At 40.6% G+C, this 23,951-nt stretch overlaps 1 protein-coding gene across 3 annotated transcripts in view; it reads left to right on the top strand.

The window, feature by feature from the left end:
* vav2 (vav guanine nucleotide exchange factor 2) overlaps positions 1-23,951 on the top strand; it is a 193,663-nt gene that overhangs the window by 51,620 nt on the left and 118,092 nt on the right. For all 3 annotated transcript variants that reach the window (XM_085359664.1, XM_085359663.1, XM_085359665.1), the window contains exon 2: positions 4,726-4,842. In XM_085359664.1, coding sequence (XP_085215790.1) covers positions 4,726-4,842 — 117 coding nt within the window. The remainder of the gene's footprint in view (positions 1-4,725; positions 4,843-23,951) is intronic.

Here is a 23,951-nt window from a genome sequence, read left to right as displayed (position 1 = left end):
AGAAACAAAGTTTCTTTCTTTCTTTCTTTCTTTCTTTCTTTCTTTCTTTCTTTCTTTCTTTCTTTCTTTCTTTCTTTCTTTCTTTCTTTCTTTCTTTCTTTTTAATGTTTTGTTTGTAAATTTGCATCTAATTTGTGAAGCGATAGGGGCTAATTGATTCAGGAAACTGGTTCTGATCAGATCAATTTGGAAGCAGTTCTTCTAAATTCTAAGCCTTACATACAACCTCCTCTCTTTTTTGTTATTTCTTCCCCGTGGGCTGTGATCTGCCCCACCTCATTCCCCCTTTTCCCAGACACCAAAGAGCTACAGTTTTTTTTTTTTTCTTTTGGGGGGGAAGCAAAAAACAAGTCACAGTTCCCTGTTACACTTCCTCTCTCCTTCCATATTCATTTGCACACTTTTCTGCATCCCATTTCTCTAATTTGATGTTGTGCGGTTCCAGGAGGAAGTTCTAATTTGTATCTTCTTAGATATGAGCATGTAGTGGGTGTGTGCAGATAAGGACCACCCTCCCACAGGAATAATGCATTATTCTCTGTGTGATGTAGCGTGGTGATATGGTGGAAGGGCTTGTCAAGGATGTGATGGGTCTTTGTTACCTGACTTTTTCCTTTTTTTTCCTTCCTCTTGCCTTCTATCTCGGCACTCCTCCATGCCTTCCTGACAAGTGTGCCTCTTTAAAGAGCTGTTTGCTGTTTGACTGAGAAGTCAAAATCAGAACATTGCTCCAGTAGTGCACACACACCACCTTGTAAAAAGCCTCATCCCATCTCTCTCCCTCTCTTTCTCAAAAATCGTATTTAACTCCTAGACTTTCACTTTCTATCTTCTAAACATGTGATTTAGTTGAAATACTTGCACTGATGCCTGAATCTGATTATTACTGAACTTGCTTCTAGATTGAACACCTTTAGAAGCACGATTTTCAAACTAAAGTGAAGTAAGAGGAGTACTGGGTTGACACCACGTTGCCTTCAGGTGGCAAAGACTCAAAGCAAACAATAAACACACTTGTGTGCTCAACAGAAATGCACACAAGCTCATTTGTTTGTTCACAGTTGCGTTTTTTTTCCTGGTATGTGGGGGAGGTATTTATGCAAAATACCACGTCTCTATTTCCATCTTTTTTTTTCTCAAGAGTGTTTTGTAGGTTTGAAGAATTCTTAGACATCAGGTGCACGCAGCAGAACAAGCACGATAACAGCCATTGTTTTAGTCATACAGCCACACGTGGGAGTTATCTTCTTTTTGTTAGTAAAGTTTTGGAAGTAGACTTCATAATCAGTGAATATGTCTTTAATGAGTCTATGCTGGAAAATAGTGACAGATGCTTATCATAGAGGCCCTAGAGCATAAAGGTAATGTTGTTTGGTAGTGGCTCCATGTTATAGTGGTTAATACAGTTGCCTGAGACACCAAAGATTCCTGGTTCCAGACAGTTAAAGTGACTGCTTACCTTCAGGCTTCCCACACACAAGACATTTTCAGTTTCTAAAGCATCTGCTTGTATTAGTTCTATTATTATTATATTTTGTTACATACCTGACTGGTGGGAATAATGCCAACGTAAAGCCGCTTTTTCAACAAACTCAAGTCCCGAAGTTTTCTCCATGGTGTGAATGCCTGCCCAGGGTTTCGCTCTAACTCACATTCTTTGCCTCCTTTAACACCGAGTCTTTTGTTTGCTCAGAAGAGTTTTCACAGTTTCTCCGATTGTTGCGCCATTCAATATTTCGACAACATGGGGAAGGCTATCAGTGGCTAACAAAAGCACTGTCCTCCAGTCTTTCATCTGGTGGCAGACACACACACACAAACAGAACTGCATGGCTAACGTGACACTTATATTCAACCAGTGTGATTGCTGGTGTTATTATTATTCAACGACCAGTACCACCAGATTGTGCAGGAAACGTTAAAAATGATGGATATACGATTGCTCTGAGTTCATGTAACTTTGAATTCTCCTTAAATTAATAAAATATACATAGTTGGTGAATTTTAATTAAAATTCTGATGTTTCTTTTTTATCAGTGTCTCAATGCGAGATGCACTTGCAACCCTCTAAATAAAATTCAGGATTTTCTGTGCTTTGCCTTGAATTTGTTCCAGACACTGAGGTAATACTTGATAGATTGTGCTGAGGGCTACATCAGCTTAAGGGGATGACCATACTCTGTTTTCTATCAAGTGCACCCACTCTTCCCACTCTAGGAGAAAAAGTATATGTATTCTATTTATTTACTTTTTTATCATTATTTTTAACTTCGATCATAGCAACTGTGCTTATTCCTACAGTGGTTTTCTTATCGCCAAATATACATTTGAATGTCAGACACATCGCCCGCCTGCTGATCCATATCTGTAGATTCTCTCTTTCTCTCGTTTGTAAACCACTCCAGCAAATGTTACCTTTTCTTATCTGAATTGGGAAAATAAGCTTTTTTTCTTCACCCCATTCACAGCACGTGTGGATCTGTAGACAGGATAACCTTGGTTGCTGAACTGTAAATGTCACTGTGGCTTGCTAGCCAGTTGCATTTCTTTTCACAGGCCAGTGTGGCTCTCTTACGGGGGCACACCCGTGACACCAGGACTAAGCAGATGTGCACACATGAATGAGAATGAGTCAGCAGGGCTCTCACTGTTGACCAGGAGAGGCTGGCTGAAATATCATCAAATGCCAGAAATACTTGACAGATGAAAGATTATCAAAGAGATAATAGCAACAAACACGATGTGCTCTGCAAAAACAAACCCCCCCCCCCAATCCCTTCAGGGTGAAAACCAAGGCTGAAGAAGGTGATGACCAGGCGCAGCACCAGGACACACTATAGCTCATCAAGCAGCAGAAAGGCACAATGCACACCTCTCAGTGCCTGGAAAATGGATAATACTGCACCTGAAAACCCACTGGAGCTTATTGTTGCTGCCTTTGAAAGGATTTTAACATTAACTAGACATCAAGTGTGACTTGCAAGGCTTCTGGTTAATTTACTGGTTTTATCCAACAGCTATTACAAAGATGGAGTATGTTGTCAACGCTTTTACTAGAATCAAAGCAATCAAGTTTTTTGTTTCATACATACTCACTCATTTATGTCTCCTTTTGTGTGTTCTTTCTGCTTCCATGGCCATCAGTTTATATCGCTTGCATGCAGAAAATTGAAAGGGCATATCTAAGCAGCATCTGGATTTGCATGCTAGGTAATTTGTTCTTCACACAGAAAGATGGTAGATGGGAGGCAGTTATGCTTATTAATATTTCAATACTGCGGTTATTGGTCTGTGCCTCAGCCCTCAAGGTTTATCTGTGTGATGGCGTATTTTGGGGACTGAGACCATCAATATTCGTGGCAGGAGGGTATTATGCAGTTTATTATGAGCATCCTTTGCCTGCTGTAGGTTCCCAACCATTGCCCCCAAATGGCTCTTCAGTCTCAAGATCACTAACTTGTGATCTTGAAACAGTGTTCAGCAATTTATTTATTTATTTTACTGCCAGTGTAAAAACAGAGGGTGCCTGACTGTCATGCATTAATTTAGACTGGCATACTGGCCAGGGTAGTTTAGCGGTCTGCAGGGTAGTTTTACGTTACAGCATCAGTGGATCTTGCTTAAAGTGTGTAGTTTAGAGATGTTTTATGCATATACTCTTTATATAACAGGTCGATGAATTTGGTTAGCAAAGGTGTATGAATCAACTGTATGGTCCATTGCCCATAGGTCACAGATAAAATACTAGAATTTCAATTACCAGTCTTCTTGACTGTACTGTTAGTAGCATTAATGCTATTAGAATATTATTGTGGTTAAACCCCCCACCAAAAACCACAAAGTGTGCACTTTTGCAATTTAAAAAAAAGTGTTTAATTGGATCAATTTTTTTTTTAAAGGGAAAATGGGAGAAAAATGGGCCATTGTGTTGAGATCAACTTTTAAATCCTACCTTTTTTGTGGAGGGGGTGGTGTGTGTGTGTGTGTGTGTGTGTGTGTGTGTGTGTGTGTGTGTGTGTGTGTGTGTGTGTGTGTGTGTGTGTGTGGGGTCCTCCTTTTTATATAAAAAAAAATGAACAGATTAAGAAGCTGAATGCTTTCCTAGCAATTCAGAGACAACATCATTAACTGCATGGACTTGTAAGACTGTGTCTCTACCTGTATATACGCTGAACATTGGAATATTCACATTTCTGTAAAATTTGTAAGTTGCACATGGCATTTTAAAAGGAATTTGTGTAATTGTTGTTGGACACTCTTGAGACCTTTCAGTATGAGGTAAATGTCAGAAGCCATCAGGTCGAGTGTACCTCGGAGCAGGTCTTTGCTGCTGGGCTTGTCCAAGGACACCTTGTCTCCTCTCTTTGCACTCCTTATTTCAGTCTGAGGAACAGCCCATCAAACTCAGGAGAAGCAATCATCAGTTTCATATTTGGTGCTGAAAACCAACACAAACACATTGGGAAGGGATAAACTGGGGCAGCCTGGCCATCATTAACCAGGAAATTATCTATTTCCAAGAATGCTGTGGCACTGAATTATAATATTAAACTGACAACATGTTTCCAAGGAAAACATACTTCTTGTTTAGTCATGTTGATAAACACCTAAATGAGTCCAAGATGTGTTTTTTTTGTGAGTGTGTTGTTGTTTTTTTGCTTTCATATTGTTTTGTGAATTTATAATTAAATGATATTATTTATTTCCTTTTTTTTCTGGTTTTAGTTCCTGTGTTTGAAGAACATCCGGACATTTCTGAAGGTGTGTCATGACAAGTTTGGGCTCCGTAACAGTGAACTCTTTGACCCGTTCGACCTCTTTGATGTCAGAGACTTTGGCAAGGTGAGTTAAACATTACAAAACATGGATGCATGTTCAGCTGTTTAGTCTCCAAAATGTCCTTTGACATTGCATGGGACAGAAACAGTACTGCCCACTTTAACTGCGCTGGCTACTTAGAGACATGATGTTGCTTGTGTTTCTGATAATATCAATCAGGCTACAACATTCAAGATGTGGCATTTTTCTGATTAGATCTTGTTCTACAGGCTGGAATTTGAGTCTGGACATTTTTCAGCTTTGAAATGTGGAATTTGCTGCGTTTATCACATGATACTCGTTTTTCTTCTGCTGTTACTACTGCTTGTTTGGAACTTATGAATACTCATTTTGCCCTCAATATAATGTGAAAAGCATGTGTAGAAGACATGTGCATTATAGTGCAGCATGCCTGTAAGGCTTGCATGAGTTTAAAGGTAGTTCAAAGTCAAACTGGTCAGCTGGTTACATTAGCTGTCATTGTGGAGCTGAGAGCTCAGCTGAGCATTTGGTGTGTAGCACCTCAGGGTCAGCAATCTCATCTCGTGTCACTAAGTGACGAGAGTTAAGTGCAATACTCTTTCCTAACATTCTGCAATCTGTGCCTACAGTAAGGTGGGATATGTGTGTTGGCCCAACAGTGAAGATGTCTGACTCACTTGTGCATAGTATTAGCTGATGAAGAGTTTAATGAACATTTGTTTTGTGCAATATTAAAGTGGACTTTTAAAAACGTATTTAGTGGTTAACCAGAGACCCTCAGAGGAATTTCCTAAATGTGAAAATTTAGGCAGACTGCAAAGCTACATGTTGGCTCCTTGTACCTGGCTTGACAGCCAGACATCTAGGAAAGAAAAACACTCGAGGTGGTTTAACATCAAATCAGGATTTCTTTGAAGATGATCTTAGCACTTCTACCAATTTGTTGATCCAGAAAACTCAGGAGGGGATTATATTTTTCTACCAGAACTGGGAATACCTTAGGATGCACCCAGCTGTTGTACATACCTGGGGGAAAACACTTCTGGTTACTTTCTTTCATCTGGTCCTGAAAAAGTTTATCATCAAATCAGCTGGTTTAACTCCAGGTTTATATATCATTAAAAATATCAACATACAGCACTGCTTTTAAATATGACTTTTTTCCATGCATCTCTCGCTGGTTAGCTTAGTCAAAAAGTAAAAACTGGATGGCAACCTCTTTGGCTAGAAAAAAAATGTGGTTGCCCTGTGATAATAATTTTGATCAGATACTAGTCTGCAACCATGGTTTTCTCTAGTGTGTCTGTTGTATAACAAGACAATCATGCCATGGTCAACATATCGTGTTGGTTTCAGCTGCTGAAGATGTAATAGCTTTGACTGCACCGTGTGTGGCTACAGAGTGAGCCTTGGCTTCTTTTCGGCTGTTAAAACAGGCTGCATGTAATGCATGATGTTCATAAATTAGATGGTGGCAGCTCATGCCATTGTGCCAAGACTTATGTGGTACATGTTTATGTGATGTTAATACTGTAGCCTTTCAGCTGATTGAAAAAGCTGTATTTATACTGAAGCCTGGAGAATATTCTGTAGAGGTGATGTATGAATAAACTATATTACATCATTTTTGAATGATGACAATGAGGAATGTTATCTACTCATTAATCTATTAAATTCCAGATCTTAAACACGCTCGCTCATCCTGCTGTGGGCTGAAAAATATAGGCCCAATGAAAGAAGAGGAAAAAAGGAATGAAAGGAAAGTTAAAGGAGACAAGGACTCATTTGGCAGTTTGTAGATAAACCACAAGACGATATCTGAGAGTCAATGAGCTTTCAGTGAATGGTATTAAAATCCAACGGCAGTCAGAATCAATCACATAGGCCCTCCATATGTCAATTTAGAAATTGCTTTTGTATGGTCTCAGTGGTGGCAGGCTTGTCTCACTATTGATTTTCCATTAAGGGCCAAACATCACATTATAATATATTGAATTGAGCAGATCCCCACTAATGTGACATACATTTAAATAGTGAGCATGCCTCATAAACGGAAGATAAAGAGGGACGTTTTATTCTTGCAGTTTATATGAGCCATCCTCTTTTGTTACCTTGACGCAAAAAATGTCGTGTCCACGTCTGATACAGAACAATGGGACATTATGAATTAGGTCCTAAATATGTGAATAGGATACAGTGAAAATATCTCATTCTTCCCTTCTTTCTGTACTAATTTTTGTTGAAAATGCTTGGGATCAGAGTAACAAACAGGGCATTCTGCTAAGTACAGCCCTAATGGTTGGTTGGAACTACAGTGAAAGCTATAATTTAAGAGTGGAATTAAACCAGATGGGTTTGGGGAGAGGGGTTTTTTTTTTTTTTTTGGTGGCAGAGCTTCTATAAACATTAATCAGCCCCCATCCACCTTTCATACCTCCACATTTGCTGCCAGGGGACCCAGAGTTCATCTCCCTTGGTCTCTGGTCACCATCTCTTCCTCTAATGATGGCTTTCCGCAGGTCACAGGCAGAGAGATTCAAGGCCAAAAGAGCCCAATGCTATTACAAAGTAATTGTGCCTCCAAAACCTCCCCGCTACGTTTTCCAGCGGGGCTGGTATTGAAACAGATGAAGCAAATAACCAACTCGATGTTTTCTACCGACTTTTCTTTTTTTTAATAATCAAAGTAATTTCATCCCAAGACACCTTTGGCCACATCCAACTTCGGCTTATGCTCGCTTGTTTTGTGAAGCCCTTGTATGCTTTCATGCACATATCGCCACACTTTGATTCTTTGCGCTCTAACCCATCCCCCATCATTAGAAATTCATTATGACATCATTAAACCAATGAAATACAGCTTATTACAGTAGACCCCAGAGAACGCTTTTATTTAAACACCTCCCTCCATCCGAACCCAGCCGCCTCGTTTCCTTTCTCCCAACCTATTTTAATTAGCCACCAAAGGAACATTGCTGTCATTTAAATGAACATGGTAATCAGTTTATTTGGCTGTTGCCATGATTAGCATAATTAGCCTGCACCTGTTAACCATCTATCAACAGTTTGGTAATTTTCCATGTGTGACTGGAGAGCAGTGGAGGAAGGAAGCTTTCTGACAGATTTGCTGTCTTCATTAAAGGAAATGGCGTCATTTATTTGAGATGCAGCCAGAGTTGCTTGGATCCATTTCTAGATTGAAATAGCCTTGGATCCATGACTGAGGGACTTGTGAAGTGTAAAGCTATAAAAGTAATGCTCAGTGACTTGATAGTGAAGTGTCAAGGTGAATTTCACTTGTAGGCTGCATTTGAATGGAAAGTGGATGTTCAGTACGTCATGGTCCCCCGTTTTTAACCTAGTGTTTTGAGTTTTGTTGTGGTTTCATACCATTGCATTAAGAAGACAATTTAAGTTCAAGCTTTGAATTTAGTCCTGACTTTAGTTCTTTTGAGTGTCTCTGAGTTTATCTATATTTCTAGTTCATGGTGTCTTGTTTGATATTAGGGTCCTTTTATGTCTTTGTTTCATCTCTGTGTCTTGTCCTCAGCATCTCCTGTGGAAGTCAGTCTTGTTTCTATGTTTATTTACCTTTGTTTCCCCAGTTGTCTTTGTCTGTCTCTCTGTGTCTTTCTGGTTTCTCAGTGTCCCTCTCTCTCCCACTCCTGTCCCTAACTCTCTAGCTCTTTCTCTTGTCTCTAGCTCGCTGGGTCTCTCAGTCTTTCAGCTTTGTTATGTTTCTCGTACTTCCTGTTTTATTCTGATAGTCACTTGTCCATCATTGTGTGCTGCATCATGTTTCGTTTTCCTTTCCCTGTCTGTCAATTAGATTATACCCAGCCGTGTTCCCCAGGTGTTTCCCCTCTGCCCTCATTCCCTGTGTCTATTTATTAGCTGCATTTCCCTCTGTTCCTCGTCGCAATCTACCGCAATGCTGTGTGGGCGTTCTGTTCAGTGGTTCTCGCTAATGTGCTCTGGTACCTGCCAGTAGGGCTGGGCCATATTATACCCTTCACGGTAATACCGGTATAATGTTAGGCAACGATAGGAAAATGAAATATCGCGATAGAATGGGAGTAAAACGCGCATGCGCAGTGCCTTTGTTTTCATACGCACATGGCCGATTGTTGAGTGAAACAGATGAACCAGAATTGGTTTGTAAAAATGGTGCAACTTCCGTGATGTGGAACTGGTTTGGTGTTTGTCCGTCAGATACACAACAAAGCACATTTTTTTGCAGAACATGCAAGCGGCCGTTGTTATTGTCATATTTGTCGGACTAAGATGCTCTTAAATCTGGGAGTAATCTGGGTCCTAAACTCCGTATGCTTCAGGTCAAACAACACTGCAGCATCACTGAGAGTTAAAACCTGTCTAAATTCTTTCATCTTTAATAAAACGATCAGCATTGCTGCTTTACCAGGTGTAACTATAAAGTTTAACTTCCAGGCATCCATGAAAACAAAAGTTATTACATTTAACGGAGTTAGAAGTTAGCAGGAAGCTAGCGGAAGTTAGCTCGCTAGTTTCGCTAGTTACCTAAGCATGATATTGCATGTTCTGACTGAGAGATTTCTGAAAAAAATCAAACGTACAGCTCTGCTATCACTTCCAACATAAATGAAGACAGGAAACTAAACAGCAGTGATGTTTGTAGGGTTACTGAAGTTGGGCTAGCTGGTATATAATGATGTGCTACGTGATCGCTAGCGATACAGCTATGTTAGCATAACATAAACAGTGAAGCTGGAGGACGAACACTAACACTTTTCCACTTATAAAAGTTAACGTGAAGGTTCTTCATGGTTAGAGACAAATGCAATCGCATGGCAGGATGCTGTAAACGGACCAAACTTCAGTCAGGAGAACAACTGAGATAATCCATCCACAATACGAGGTTAGTCATTAATATACTGCAACAACATGGGAATAGAGCAGCTGCCAGAGAATTCAACATTAATGAATCAATGGTACAGAAGTGGAGGAAGCAAGAAGAATGAGTTTAATAAAGTTTGATTTATCTGACTGCTTTGTTTCGCTTAATGTGCCTTATAATCCCGTGCACCTTATGGTCCGAAAAATACGTACTGCACACTGCAGTTTAATGTTGCAAAGCACCTCTTTTTAACTTCAGTGGATATTATACATGGTTATGCTCAGGATATGTCAGCCCATTTCTACTGGAAATGCCTTTTGGTTAAACTTTCAGCAAGGAATTAGCATTTGCACTGTTACATTTTTATAAAGCTTTAATGTACATAAAAACCAGCTTCTTGTTTAAGTGAAAATAAATGGAAGGTTGTCTTTTTGCGCTAGTAATGTTGTGGAGTTGTATTTTGTCTCGCATCAATTATATCGTCGGTTATATCGTTATCGCAAATTTTCAAATATATATCGTGATAAATATTTTTGGCCATATCGCCCTGCTCTACCTGCCAGTTCTGTGTATTCTTGGAAGTTTAGCAATAAAGCTCCAGTGATTCCAGCCCTGTGTCTGTGTTCTGGGTCCACAAGCCTGTCTGCCACACAGTGACACATGACACAGTGTGAGTTTGTGTTTATATGAATCAGATACCACTTTGCAGGGTTATTCAGATGACAGCGAGCACATTTTTCAGTGTGCTAACAGTAACTTTGTGCTCATTTTCCACCAAGTTAAATTATCCACTTTAGAACTTTGGAAAAGTATTTATGCTTGAAATTTGCTTGAATTTAATGTGCTTTAGAATAAATCCTACATTTCATAGTAGGATAGCACAGATATTTGGACAGCATCGGAGGCTATAGCCTAATCTAATGTCAAATACACAATACAAACCTTTAAACAGATGGAGAGCTGTAATGTGAAGGAATCCCAGCACAAACACGCACCAGTCTCCCCATTTCATTTGTACCAACTGCTCCTTTTTCCAGCAGCCTTTCTTTCTCCTCTGCTCTTCTCCCTGTACACAAACTGCTGCACCTCCACCCACCAGTCTGTCAAGCTAATCAAGTTTGCAGATGACACCACCGTTATTGGACTCATCTCGGACGGGGATGAGTCTGCCTACAGGAGGGAGGTTGAACGTCTGGTGTCCTGGTGCAGCCACAACAACCTGGTGCTGAATGCCCAGAAGACAGTGGAGATTATTGTGGACTTCAGGAAGCACACAGCCCCACTCCCCCCCATCATCCTGACTGACACCCCCATCACCTCTGTGGACTCATTCCGCTTCCTGGGTACCACCATCACCCAGGACCTGAAGTGGGAGCCCACCATCACCTCCGTCATTAAGAAAGCCCAGCAGAGGATGTACTTCCTGAGGCAGCTGAAGAAATTCAACCTGCCAACACGGACGATGATGCAGTTCTACACTGCAATCATCGAGTCCATCCTCACCTCCTCCATCACCGTGTGGTACGCTGGAGCCACTATCAGGGACAAACAGAGACTGCAGCGTGTTGTGCGCTCTGCTGAGAAGGTGATTGGCTGCAGACTCCCATCTTTGCAGGACCTGTACACCTCCAGGACATTGTGGCGTGCAGCTCGGATCTCAGCTGACCCTTCTCACCCTGGACACAGTCTGTTTGACCTGCTCCCCTCAGGCAGGAGGCTCCGGTCCATTCGCACCAGAACCTCTCGCCATAAGAACAGTTTCTTCCCCTCTGCTGTTGGACACATGAACAATAACCATATGACTGTTCCCGCTACTAACACATGACCCTACGCTGTGTCACTGCATCATTCCATGATTGGCACTGATCACCACCTGCACTCATGTATATATCTTTCAACGTAGCACTCTTAATTCTTATTCTCATGTATATATCTCATGTATAGCTCATGCACATATCTTTCTACGTAGCACTTTTAATTCTTATCCCTACTTTTATTTTTTCATGTCTATTTAAGTGCTATTTATGAACACTATGTTTGCACTGAAGCACCGCAGCAATTTCCTAATGTTGTAAACCTGCTCAACATTTGGCAATAAACCCCTTTCTGATTTCCCTTCCTCACTGTCCTCCTTTCCCACTCATTCATCTCACACCACTTTCACTGTGAGTGTGTTGTGATAGGACTTAGCTAGCTGCAGGCGAGCCACAATTGTGTCGGGACGCCATGATTGCCAATGGTCGGCGGTGTTTGATTATCCTGTCTGCTGCCCTGAAATCTCTGCACACTGAACTCTGCTCCTTTCATTTCCTTTCTGCGCTCTGTGGCTGAAAATAGCTAGTTGCTTAGCATCCACGCCCAGTGCTACTAACATCTGGAACGTGCCTCAACCACTGCTGGCCACTTGCCTGAATGCTATTTACTGAAGTATGTTTTAACCTCAGTTACACACCCTTGTGCTCATTTGTAGCCAGTTTGTGAACATGTCATACAGTATAAAATATACATTCTAACCCTAGGAGCTCTTTGCAATTGTTTTCATTGTATTAGCAGGCTTGCTGCATTTCATGTACTCTGTGCATTATTTTGTTATGATAAGTTAAACTCAGAAATTGCCTAGCTTATGGAATTATTTTGCTTCATTTCTAGTAGATTTGAGTAAAAGAAATGATAGGTAAGACTTGATTTGCTGCTTAATGTCACTAACATTACAACTCATGTGCATGAAGGAAAGTTATTGTGCATTTGGAGAATTCATATAATGTGTTTGCTCTGACATCATAGGTGTTTTTATTTATTTATTTTAATTTTCACCAAAGCTGGAGTTACAAAGAAGTTCCTGAGGTTAATTATCCGCTGAAAGCTTGTGTTTTTGTTTAGCAATGGAAATTATATAAGGCTGAATTCTCCACTTAGTGTGCAGGCTTCCATGCTTGGTGCATTATTGGTATTGATTCACAAAACTGCGAAATGGGTTGTGATCTGTGCCTGTCAGGTTCAGGCTGGAGAGAGTGTAGTAAGTGATAGAGGGAGGTTTAAGGGTCAAGTAGCCAATGTTGGCAACTCGGGTGAATGCGTCAACTTCCATTAGTGGCCCCATCCTCAGCAACTGTCCTTTACCTGTCAGGGACTAAGTGGATTTTCAAAGCTAACATTCTCAGTTACCTCATCCTTGTGAAGGAGATAAGGCTTTCTGTATTTCTTGCAAAATATATGCTTGTGAATGTTTGTTGGTGCAACTGGGCTAGTTTCGAGGCAGTGCAATCACTTGTGCTTATAGTTTAATGATAAAGTTGATCTCTAAGACACTCTGGGGAGGGGGGGGAGATTTGTTTTTTTAAAATTATTCTGATGTTTCTTGGCATTCTTTAGCATTTAGCTTCCAGTTACAGTCACACAAAAAGTACCTCAATATTGTATATTGGCTAAGATTGAGCATCAAACAGGGGCGTTTTGCTGCCTTAACTGTTCGTGGGAACTACAGGGAAATCTTCACCTTGAAGTTTTATGCAACATTTTATCACCTAAAAGAACCTAAAAGAAAGATCGCTTATGCTGACGTTAGATTATTACTACTTACATGTAATGCATCAGTATCATAATAGAGATATTTCAGCATTAGTAGGATGCGTTGTGTTACTTCTGCTTTTACTTGATCTAAATTCCTCATCTACCACAGCCTATCCACCAACAAAATATCCCTTGATCCAGGATTACCCCTACTGCTCCCAGAAGAAAGAATCTATCCTTATAACCTTCAGTGAAAACACTCCCTCCTGCCTCAGCAGACAGGTTTGTGGCTGCTCTTTCCATCCCTGTGCTCTCCCTCTTCACCGACTGTCCATCAAGACCCCCCGACTGCAAGTTTTTACATAAAGCTTCCTAGATAGAAATGAATAATTCATTGTAAATGCCACGGTGCTGATGATATTTCTCCTAACATTAATTATAAATGAAAACTTCCTCCCTCTTCACGTGTTTAGACCCCCTTCTGTCTCTCCTTCCCGTGCTACACTCCCACAGCCTCATTACTTCTGCAGCTCGTTATTGCCACACCCGTCAGAACAGGTGGTTCAGCGGAGGGGTGTAATGATTCTGAGGCTAGGACCAAAAACATCCACAGGAAAGTACCATACTGAGTAATGATGTGGAACTGTTGATGTCTACTTAATGTATTAGTCAATAACTAAGTTAGCACCAGGTAGTTATAAAGAAACTCTGTCACGAATTCATGTTGAATTCACATTCTCTTCAACAGTGACAACGATGCTTACTTGAAACTATATTTATTTTTTGTTTTGTTTTATGAAATTCTGTTGTTGCAATCACAAAGAAAGAAAGAAAATCTTAATGCTATTCAAATGTTGAAACTAAAGCGACAATACCTTTCTGCATCAGTGGCAATATCTCACATAGCTTAAGTGTTTTGTCTTTGTTCCTTTCTTCCTCTGCAATTTATTTTGCTACTATTCTTCCTCTGACAGCATTGAGTAGGAGTGTCATTTAAACCACACGCTAAGGAGAAGGAAAAAAAGCAAAGTGATGGGCTGTTTTAAAACCGTTTATTGAACTTTTAAAGCCCGGTTTAGTGTGAATCCCACTGTGGAAATAATTGGCCTCTTTTGTTTTGGGTGGCAGTGAAGGTTACTATACGCTGCTAGAAAGAAACTGACAGGGAAAAAGAAAAGATTTGATTTGGCTCAAGCTTCGTGTTCAGCCTGGCCCTTTTGAAGATTCTCAGCTCACTGTTATGCATTGCTCAGTACCCAAAAGGCTGCTGAGGTGTGATCACAACTCTCTCTCGCGTTCGAACTGTGATTCATTGGTCACTGGAGGGTGTGTCCTTGTTGCGAGATTGGTGTCTTGGAGCACAGCACGACTAAACTAAGGGGATAAATAGGAAGGGCCCCCACAGAGCAAGGCTGCTTGAATTCATCGCAGCTGGTGTGAGCTCTCATTATTTCCCCTCCCCCAATTTTTCCACCCCTGAGGCTTCAGAAGCACAGCTGTGATGGACAGGTATCCTCTGAGGTATAGTCACTGGAATGAAAAAAAAAGACCTCACCAAAACTGCTGTCTGTCCTATTTTTCACCCCTTCATTACAGCGATTACTTACAAATGGCACTAAAATACAAGCCCACTGAGCTCATATAAATCATATTTATTTGAAACTGGATTTCAATATATATTTTCCATTATGTAATTGTGACATACTTGCTCTCAAATTGATGATTATTTCCCAAACCTTCAGTGTTATGGCATAAACAATGACTCAGCACCTTATTATTTCAGGAGACATTTGGCACTCAGAATGTCAAGGTAGATTTAGAGAAGCAGGAGAAATAAGCTACTTTTTAAAAAGCCATTAGGTTTAACGAATGGCAGTGTGTGTCAGAGAAAATGATTCATTTGTTTGTTAACAAGGTGGGATCACTAGGAAAACTGCAAAAACTCTTTCTCTGCACTTCCAACACCAGTATTAAGTGGTATAAAGGGACAGAGGCACCAATAAAAGGAAAAGCTTTTCCAGTTAGTTGCATCCTACCAGCGTTAATGGACCCCGTGTTTACTGACGCACAGTAAAAGTCGGTCATTGGGGTTCGGCTTGGGGTCTAATAGTGAAGATCTCGGCTATATAAACATCTAATATTTCAAATTAAATGATTTTAAATGAGAATTATCATTTCAAGTACATACTATACACAAGATGAAAAGATGTACCTACACGGACTCTTCTTAACTGTGCATGTCAGGTCGCTGTTAAGACATCATTGTCCCACATGTCACATAGAAATCAAAGATCAGATTTATTACTAAAAGTGAAGATTTAATTCAGAAAATATTTTTATGATTGGCTATTTGTATATGTAAGAGTAGAGACAATTCTTGCAAGGTTGCACCCTATTGATTAGATATCAGCTTTCCTTTAGTATCATTGAAGAGTAACCCTCAGGGATTCTGCAGTCACTCCAACCTCTGATCTCTGGGGACAAATGTATAAGTCAGTAGAATCTCAGACCAGAAAGAAAATTATACTCAGAACTCAAGTCCTCTGCACTATTTAAAGCACAGATTTAGAGCACTTTAAATTTGGGCTTATCACTTGCTTTGCCAAAAAAAAAGTCACTGTGTCAGACATGCATGACTGTACAAGTGGAAAAAAACACTTCACTCAATTGGAACGTTAACAGTGCTGTCTATGGAAGCCATTAAATTTGTCATTGCCTTTTATACGGTCCAGTTCATCAACAGGAACACAAAGTGCTGAAGGACACACACACACATATACACACTAGTGTGTGTAGGTGGACACTGAAACCCGCACATTTGTGCACAAACATGCGCACACAGATTGAAGCTCAGGGCCATAAAGTCTCTGCTGGAGCCCGTGCTCTCTGATTTCCCCTTATCAAAGGGTTGTAAAATGGAAATTAGACTGAGTGGATGACATAGTTTCTCATTACCTGCGGCATGTATTATAGAAAGTCACAGCAACACATTTAAGTGTGATAGCGACAGCCTGATATTGGCAAGATGCTCAAGCCCACTTACCTTTTACTAATCCCATTAATACACCACCTTCCTCCTGTTCTACCACATTTCTCTGCCAGATTCTGCAGCATATGGTCAAGATGGTCTTTCTTTTTTTTTCTTTCCCAGATTCTAGTGTTCCCACTTGCCTCTCCCCCACCCGTGTCTCACCTCTAATCCATGTAGGTCAAAATAATTGTGTTTTTACCTGTGGGTGTACCTTGTGTTCAGCATGGCACATGGTAATTTGATATGGTTGATAAAAAGCTAGCAGCCAGGATCCTTATTGTGTGCTGCTGGGTAGCTTGCCAGGTGTTATAAATGCCCCCTGCAGCGACCACTAAACTGATTCCCTCCTCTGTGCTTCTGTTCATTCATTTCTCTGCGGGGGCATTGTTGTAGGTAGCAAAGATGCACAGACCTTATGTGGCTTGTTGGGTGGACTGCATGATGTGCTGGTAAAGCTAAAAGTTCCCTTTCTTAAGGGAACATGGAGTGGCTCAGGAACCAAAAATAAATAAATTTTGGCTTGATTGGATGACTAAAGACTGTACTTACAAAATCTAAATGTTCATTACATGAAAATATTTTTTATGGCAAAATGTGCAGCTTGTCTTTTTTTCGGCAAAAGTCTCAAGCCACCACTACATCTTTTTTTTTAATATTTTGTTTCCAGAAAGATTTTGTTGTTATTTTTTAACATGCTTTTGAGCAATAGTTCTCCAGGCTTTCTGAAGGTCTATTAAAGCTTTTCTTTGGATGTCAGACGTTGGATGAGGTTGCTTTTTCCACTTATTTTTAGTCCATTCCTTGTACCTGACCATTTTCAGAGGAATGTGTTTTTTGTTTGTTAAACCACGTAACACTGACCTCTGAAGCCTTAAGCATAATAAATCTATCTAACTCAAGGGACCAATGTTGTGTGTAAACATAACAGAAAACTTAACAAAGAACATAGTATTTTTAGGCACTTTGTTACTAGCAGCCTGTCACAAGAACAGATAATTTATTTGCATTTCTTTAGCTGAATCTATGAGAAATGCCAATAATAAGACAATTTGACAGGAATAAAATAGTGGTTGATTCCCAAATTCCCACTAGATAAGTGGAGGCCAAAAAAAGTGTCCGGTTAAAAAACTTTCCAGTAGATGAACAGTGTGTGAGTTTTCAAATTAATATTCCACAAATCTCTTAGAGTTCACTGCAGTTTGCATTTAGAAATGTCAAAGTAGGCTCATGAAGGGCCAGAGTTCTCTAAAGCAATGAAACAAAAGACTAAAATTAGTCAAGTCAAATATTCCCATTGCAAACATTTTCTGTAGAAATATTAGTAATGAGGATTTTTTTTTTTTAATTTTATTAAATGCTACTTTATGTGTCACACTTGAAGAAAAGATGAATTAATTCAGGAGTCTAAGCCCATTTCTGACATTTACTTCCATATCTGATGTAGTGAGACACACTCCTGAACATAATTCTTAGCTTCTTTTGGATGTGAGTGTGTATGCACACCTACACGCCTTTCCCCCATGCTGTGCTCTGTCTGCCTTGGCTGCAATTACCAGCAGAGAAAGTGCCCATATAGCTACCTGCTCATCAACCCAGAGCCAGGGCCCAGCCCTGGACAAAGCACATACAGCAGCTCCTGCCAGAGACTGCATTATAGAGATTAGGGTGAAAGCTTGACAAAGGGGAAGGAGACGGGCTCGATGTGAGCAGTAAGTTCAGAGAATGGATATTAGTTTGCTTCTGGATGCTCCTGTAAGGCTCAAGCTCAAGGAGAAGAAGGGGGAAAAGCAGGATTAGGATTGGGGGGGGGGGGTGAAAAAAAAAAGAGGCCGAAATGGAGTGAGGGACAGAAACAGACTAATCCTGTCAAACATGTCAGTCACTGACTTCAGAGTTGCGTCTTTTTTTTTATTTTTATGATTTCATCTTAAACAGTAATTTGGGATTTTATTCAAAATTCTTTGCGCTTTTATTGGAAGCTCAGAAAAAAAAGGTTGTATTTTAAATGTTATAAACATTTTTCAGAATTTCCTTTTGAGCGGGGGTTTCTCCAGGCTTCTGTGAGCTCGATGAGACAAGTCATCTGACTACGCAATCAGACGGATAGAGTGATGACGTGAGAGGACACCCGCAGAGAACGGAGGGTCGCAGACTTGGCGCAGGCAGGCATAGAGACGAAAATTCTGGCAGACAGAGGTTAAGTGTTGGAGAAAATAATGTCTGAAAAACTCCAGTGTTGGAGGTATGCATTTAAAGAGATGATGAAGATGGATTCTAGAATGTAAAAGAAAAAAGATTTGAAATGAAGAGTGACATTGCTATCATTCCTGTTGTGGTTGGAGTTTATTCACTCAGCTGGGTACCTTAGTGCCCTTTGTGATAAAGGAGAGTGGTTTCAGTGGTGGGAAGATAGAAAGCTAATGGCCAGACTGGACCTGTGTCAGCCTTAATGGTAACAATCAATAATCCCCTTAGTTTTTACCTTGGGAGCCTGGAGCCTGAGCTGGTGTGATTGTGGCTTTCTGTATGTTCTCATTTTCTACATACACTGCATAAAACAGTTTTTCCTGTATATGTTTGACTCGTTATATAACTGGGGCCAGGCCAGATTTATTTCCAAACGCTTAAAAGCCTAACATTATTTTCCCCATACTTTTATTAAATAGTAAGCCCAATGATTTTACTCCACAAAACAGGTTTGCTGGCCCATCACAATTTTACTGTTTGTGTCCTCAAGCCACCAGTGTCCTAATTGCTAAAAAAAAAAAAACCCACCCCAAAACCTGAAAACCACGAGACTATGAAAATAGGTGGTTGCAACTGAAGTTTAGAATGGACTTTAAGGCAAGACCCTCCAAAAATAACTCCAAGTAGCCCCTGCAGTTATTAGTTTGCAGTCACACTTTCTGTGGGGTATAAAAAATTCCAGCCAGAGTTATTCATGTAGTCCAATTTCCTTAGATGGAGACGCATTTGGTTGGTGAGTTCAGCACAGTGGGGTTTGCACTATGCAGCCAAAGGTGCCAAGCTGTGCGCAATATTAAAGGTCAAAGTGAAATTGCCGACTGCCCACACCTGCAGCACTGCTCAATATGGACACCAGAGTGTTTTTAGAAGGCCAACACACTCTCTCACGTACACACACACACTGGAGACTTTGTTAGCTCGCTGGCACAGTCAGACTTCCCGGTACAGCATGTTTCCACCCTGACTAACACAGTGTGGTCGTTGTGTGTGTGGTTGCAGCATTGTGTGGACACATGCATGCAGTTAATAGTCACACTGGATTGTATTCATCGCAGAGAGATGGTTGTAGACAATCCTCACAGTCTGGGAAAAAAAAAGAAAAACAAGTTCATGTTCTGAAACTGGAGTGACTCCCTGTTTTGGAGCTTTGGACTGTAGCTGGAATAAAATAAATAAAATGCATTGGAACTCTTTTAAATGCAGGTTGTACTGAGAAACCACAAACACGATCCAAGCATTCAGAGTCTTTTGCGAAAAGAAAAGGAGACAACCCTACTAAATCTTGCACTGTTAGTGGGCACATTATAAAGAAACTAAAGAAATTACAGAGGCTCCCTAAAGCCAAGTCTCTGCCACTCACATGTTCTTTTTTCTAGAAAGGGAACAAGTAGCAATGCTGCACTGTTCTGTTGGCAGTTTAATATATCACCTCCTTCTTCTGGCTTTTCCAGTATTGGTTCTGTTGTTTTCAAAAGGGTTTCTGAGCTCATTCGGTGCTGCACTGAGGGAAACCTAACAGCATCTGAAAAGGCCGGATCATTCTTTCTTTTCTTTTTTTTATTGTAGGTTCAGCCGTGCTCCCAGAAATGGAAAGTCATTCTAGTGCAGAAAAGTCTGATGGACCATAGAGAGTTGTTTCCTTTTTCCCCCTCAGTGTGAAAGTTGTGGCATTGATCTCGCTCCCCAGGCATCCACGCTGCACAAGTTGTAGCCAGAGCAGAGGCAGAGGGGTGATGCTATGGCTCATAAGCACAGGGGCACACACAGACTTGGAATGCCATCCTGCTGGTTTTGGGAGTACCATGGGGCGATCATGGCTCAATAGTTGGGAGTTTGCCTTGTAATCGGAAGGTTGCCGGTTCGAGCCCTGGCTTGGACAGTCTCGGTCAAGTGGGCAAGACACTTCACCCGTTGCCTACTGGTGGTTGTCAGAGCGTCCGGTGGCGCCAGTGTCCGGCAGCCTCTCCTCTTTCAGTGCACCCCAGGGTGGCTGTGGCTACAATGTAGCTTGCCATCGCCAGTGTGCGTGAATGGGTGGATGACTGGATGTGTAAAGCGCTTTGGGGTCCTTAGGGACTAGTAAAGCCATTTACCATTACCATTTTACTATGACTTTTCCTCTTCTCAGCCATGAGTTTGGAGTTTGTTTTTTTGCAGTGAATTATCTCTTTTTCTCACAGTCATGTTCATTAGTTAATACAGCTTAATAAGTCAACATCATTACCATCAACATTGTGCACTCCTTTGCTTCTTTGGCATCTATAATATGAATGATGTTCACCTCAGCCTTAGCTATTAGATAGATTTTCTGTGCTTTAGCATGTTAACATTGACACCAGGAAACACTAGCAAAGCCGTCCAAAGCTGCTAGCATAGTCGTAAAGTCTTCAATAAGCCTCAGTAGAACAGAAACTCCTACTGCTGACCTCAGCTCATTCCTTCTTGAAATGAATACCACACATTTCCTTTGGGCAAAAATGGCACAATTTAGAAATTTAATTACTGAGGACTAGTATGATAGCTAATACTCATCTGCCACTAAGCTGGAAGTAGAAGAAATTCCCTACTGTTTGAAAGTTTGGGATATCCGTCTAACTCAAACCTGAACCCTTCCCACATTTTTTTTAAAATGTTCAATAAATTAACCAAGAGAAAAGTTAATCTATTCAGAGACCCATATCAGAGTTGCTATGTGAACTATTTTCATTTGTCTTGAACAACAGCACAGATTCCTTTGTGATGCTCAGCGCTTTGATTTAAAATGCAGTAATATTTCACCTTATATGCTGAGGCACTGTTGGGGAAAATAATGAGATTGTAGCTCTGAGAAATGAAGCGCTTTTAGGTGTTTCAAAGTCCCAACTTCTTGTTTTTGAGTATTGTGCTGTGGTGCTATCTCTCCTTTTATTTCTTGTTTCTTTTACATAACTTCTTTCACTCCTGCCCCCCCACCCCCACCCCATAATGTGCTCTGCTGAAAGTAGTTGAGTGAGGATTTATTCATAAAGTTTAGGGTTTTGAGGCTGACTAAAGGTCTTTTCCTTTTAGTCCCTTTAGATGGGGCTAAGGTTTTTTTGTAATTCATTCTAACAACTGTGATAGCTAATTATGCGACAGGTTTATTATGATCTTAGTTGTGAGAATGTTTGAAAGTGTTTTTGAACGGAACAGCACTAGATCACGCATTTCTATACCGAGATGTTGTCTTTTTCTCATGGTAAGAATGAACTGGGCATGCATTGCAGTATTAGTAGCCCTTGTATAGCTAGAAATTGCTGCAAAGACATTTTGCATGTGTTTGCAGGGGGCCGACCTGGGTCAGTTGAGCTAAGAAAATCTGCATATTGAGGTAGGGTAGGAACTGGCCCTTGTCCAGAGGTCAGGACCCACTGCAGCTATGTCCATGTGGAAAGCTGTATGTCAGAAGAAGCTCACACTGGTGTCTCAGCATCCCGCTGAATGACCTCGACACACTTTCTGATCGTCCTGTATACCAGGTTTGCTGAATTAGCCTGAATGTCTTTCAGCTGCTTTTTGTTTCTTAGTTAAATGTCTGGAGCGTGAAGATGAAGTTACCATCTCCTAAGGATGACACAATCATTACACCGTTTAGGGCGAAGGCATAATACTTTTGAGGAGGTTGTTACAAAAGTTGGAACGGTCATATACACACTCTCCAAACCCAGTGGATTAAAAAGTAATCTGCAAACCTTTGTAGTGCACAAACCTTACTACTGTGAAAGTTCTAGTCAGGTATCCCTAGCCTTTCTGTTTTGTTGTCCTGCTGACAGACTGAGGAGTTGCTGTTGTGGCTCTCTGGAGACTTTCTTGTGGTCGGGCTGACTCAAACTCCACCTTTCTTGTTTGCAGCTGGTGTGGTCATCCTTGTTGTGCTCTGGAGATGCACTCTGAGCTGGAAAGTCAGTCTAACCAGAACCTGCAGCAGGTGGCTGTGGATCAGAATAATAGCTACCATCTGCTCTCTAAGAACAACTGGTCTCTAAAGACAGTGGACTTGGAGTCCATAGTATCTTTTCAGAGGAGTACCTTTTAAAACAACCTTTAGACTATTTACTGTTGTCACATTGTATAATTTTCACATTTATTTTTTCCGCATTAATGTGAGGAATCTTGTGTAATACAGTGTTCAGGTTTATTTTAGTTTAAGTTCTGCTGCATCCTGTATGTAAATTAACAGGAAGTTCTACATTTTAAAATGTTTTTTCCAGGCAAAACAGTTATTCAAATGAGTAACGTTATATTAATAATGTAGTTGATGTTGCAAATTCTCCTATGGTACAGTAAGTTCAGATTAGTAATAATGCTTCACATTTGTACATCTTCTGCCACAAAAATCACCCTAACCCGAAAATGAGGCCCATGTAGAAGGTATATATATTGAGAATAGTGGTAAGCTTAAATGTCCTATCAGTCAGACCAAGTGTTTTCTAATTATGATAAGTATTTCGGCAGTGGGAAATGGATTAGTAACATTTGCATGCTGATATGCTGCACAGGCATGATGTTAATAATGTTAGTGGCTATCAAGTGTGTCAGAGTGATTGCTAGGAGCAGTTCTGTCTCACTGAGAATGTTGGATGCTAAAGACAGCAGTGACACAGACTTCGCTGACAGTGACGAGAAACAAAGAGACAGCGCACATCTCAAAACGCTGCAGATTCACATTAACACTTTTTTCTGTTTTTCTTCTTCATCTTTGCCTTTTTACTTCTTTATCCCTCATTTTCCCCGAGCCCTTGACCTTAATAGAAGTTTCTTGTGTGCAAAACCTTACAAAAACTCATACAAACAAATACTTGTGCAAACAGAAGTATGCACATTGGCTCATCAAGCTGACGTCTGAGTGCTTTTTTAGCACTGTGTGTACATGTCATCTCGTGTGAAAGTGCTGCGCAAGAGGAAAGCTCTGCAGGGAGAGGAGATGTTGTGGTGAAATTTATTTACAGTTCTCTGGACTTTTCACTTGAGCGAGGGACGGAAGAGGATGTTGCCTTTTCCTCATCTGCTCGTTCTTCCTGCCAACAAAGGAATGCTTTCTGTTTGTATAACCCCTGGCCTCTGATGTTCTGAATTTGCCCCTGCTTGGTCAAGAAAATTCTTAACCTTAAAGAGCCCTGTACCATCTTCCCATTTAAAGGCCATTCATTTCTCACAGCTTGTCTGGCTCTTCTTTATCATTTATTATTGTTAAGTTTCTGGATGTAGAGTTCTAGTCAACTAGAGAAAACAATGGTCACTGAAATCTTATCCACTCTTAAGCCAGTTCATTATTTTGCCTGTGTGTTGTGTTCAGACTAACTACATTGGCGACAGAGTACTGACTGCACTCTACCTGCTGTGCTTATTAGCCTAATTCACATTAGACAGTTGTAGGTATTTTATTGTTTCTTTGATCGTTGTAATTTTAATATGTTTGCCTGAAATGGGTCTCTTGTAATGTGACTGCGTTTATAAATAAAGATTACA

The sequence above is a fragment of the Diplotaxodon limnothrissa genome, linkage group LG7 (assembly GCF_057381915.1).
Source record: "Diplotaxodon limnothrissa isolate DT_005_m linkage group LG7, D_limnothrissa_male_GT1.1, whole genome shotgun sequence".
Classification (NCBI taxonomy): Eukaryota; Metazoa; Chordata; class Actinopteri; order Cichliformes; family Cichlidae; genus Diplotaxodon; species Diplotaxodon limnothrissa.
This window is presented reverse-complemented; position numbering and strand designations above follow the sequence as displayed.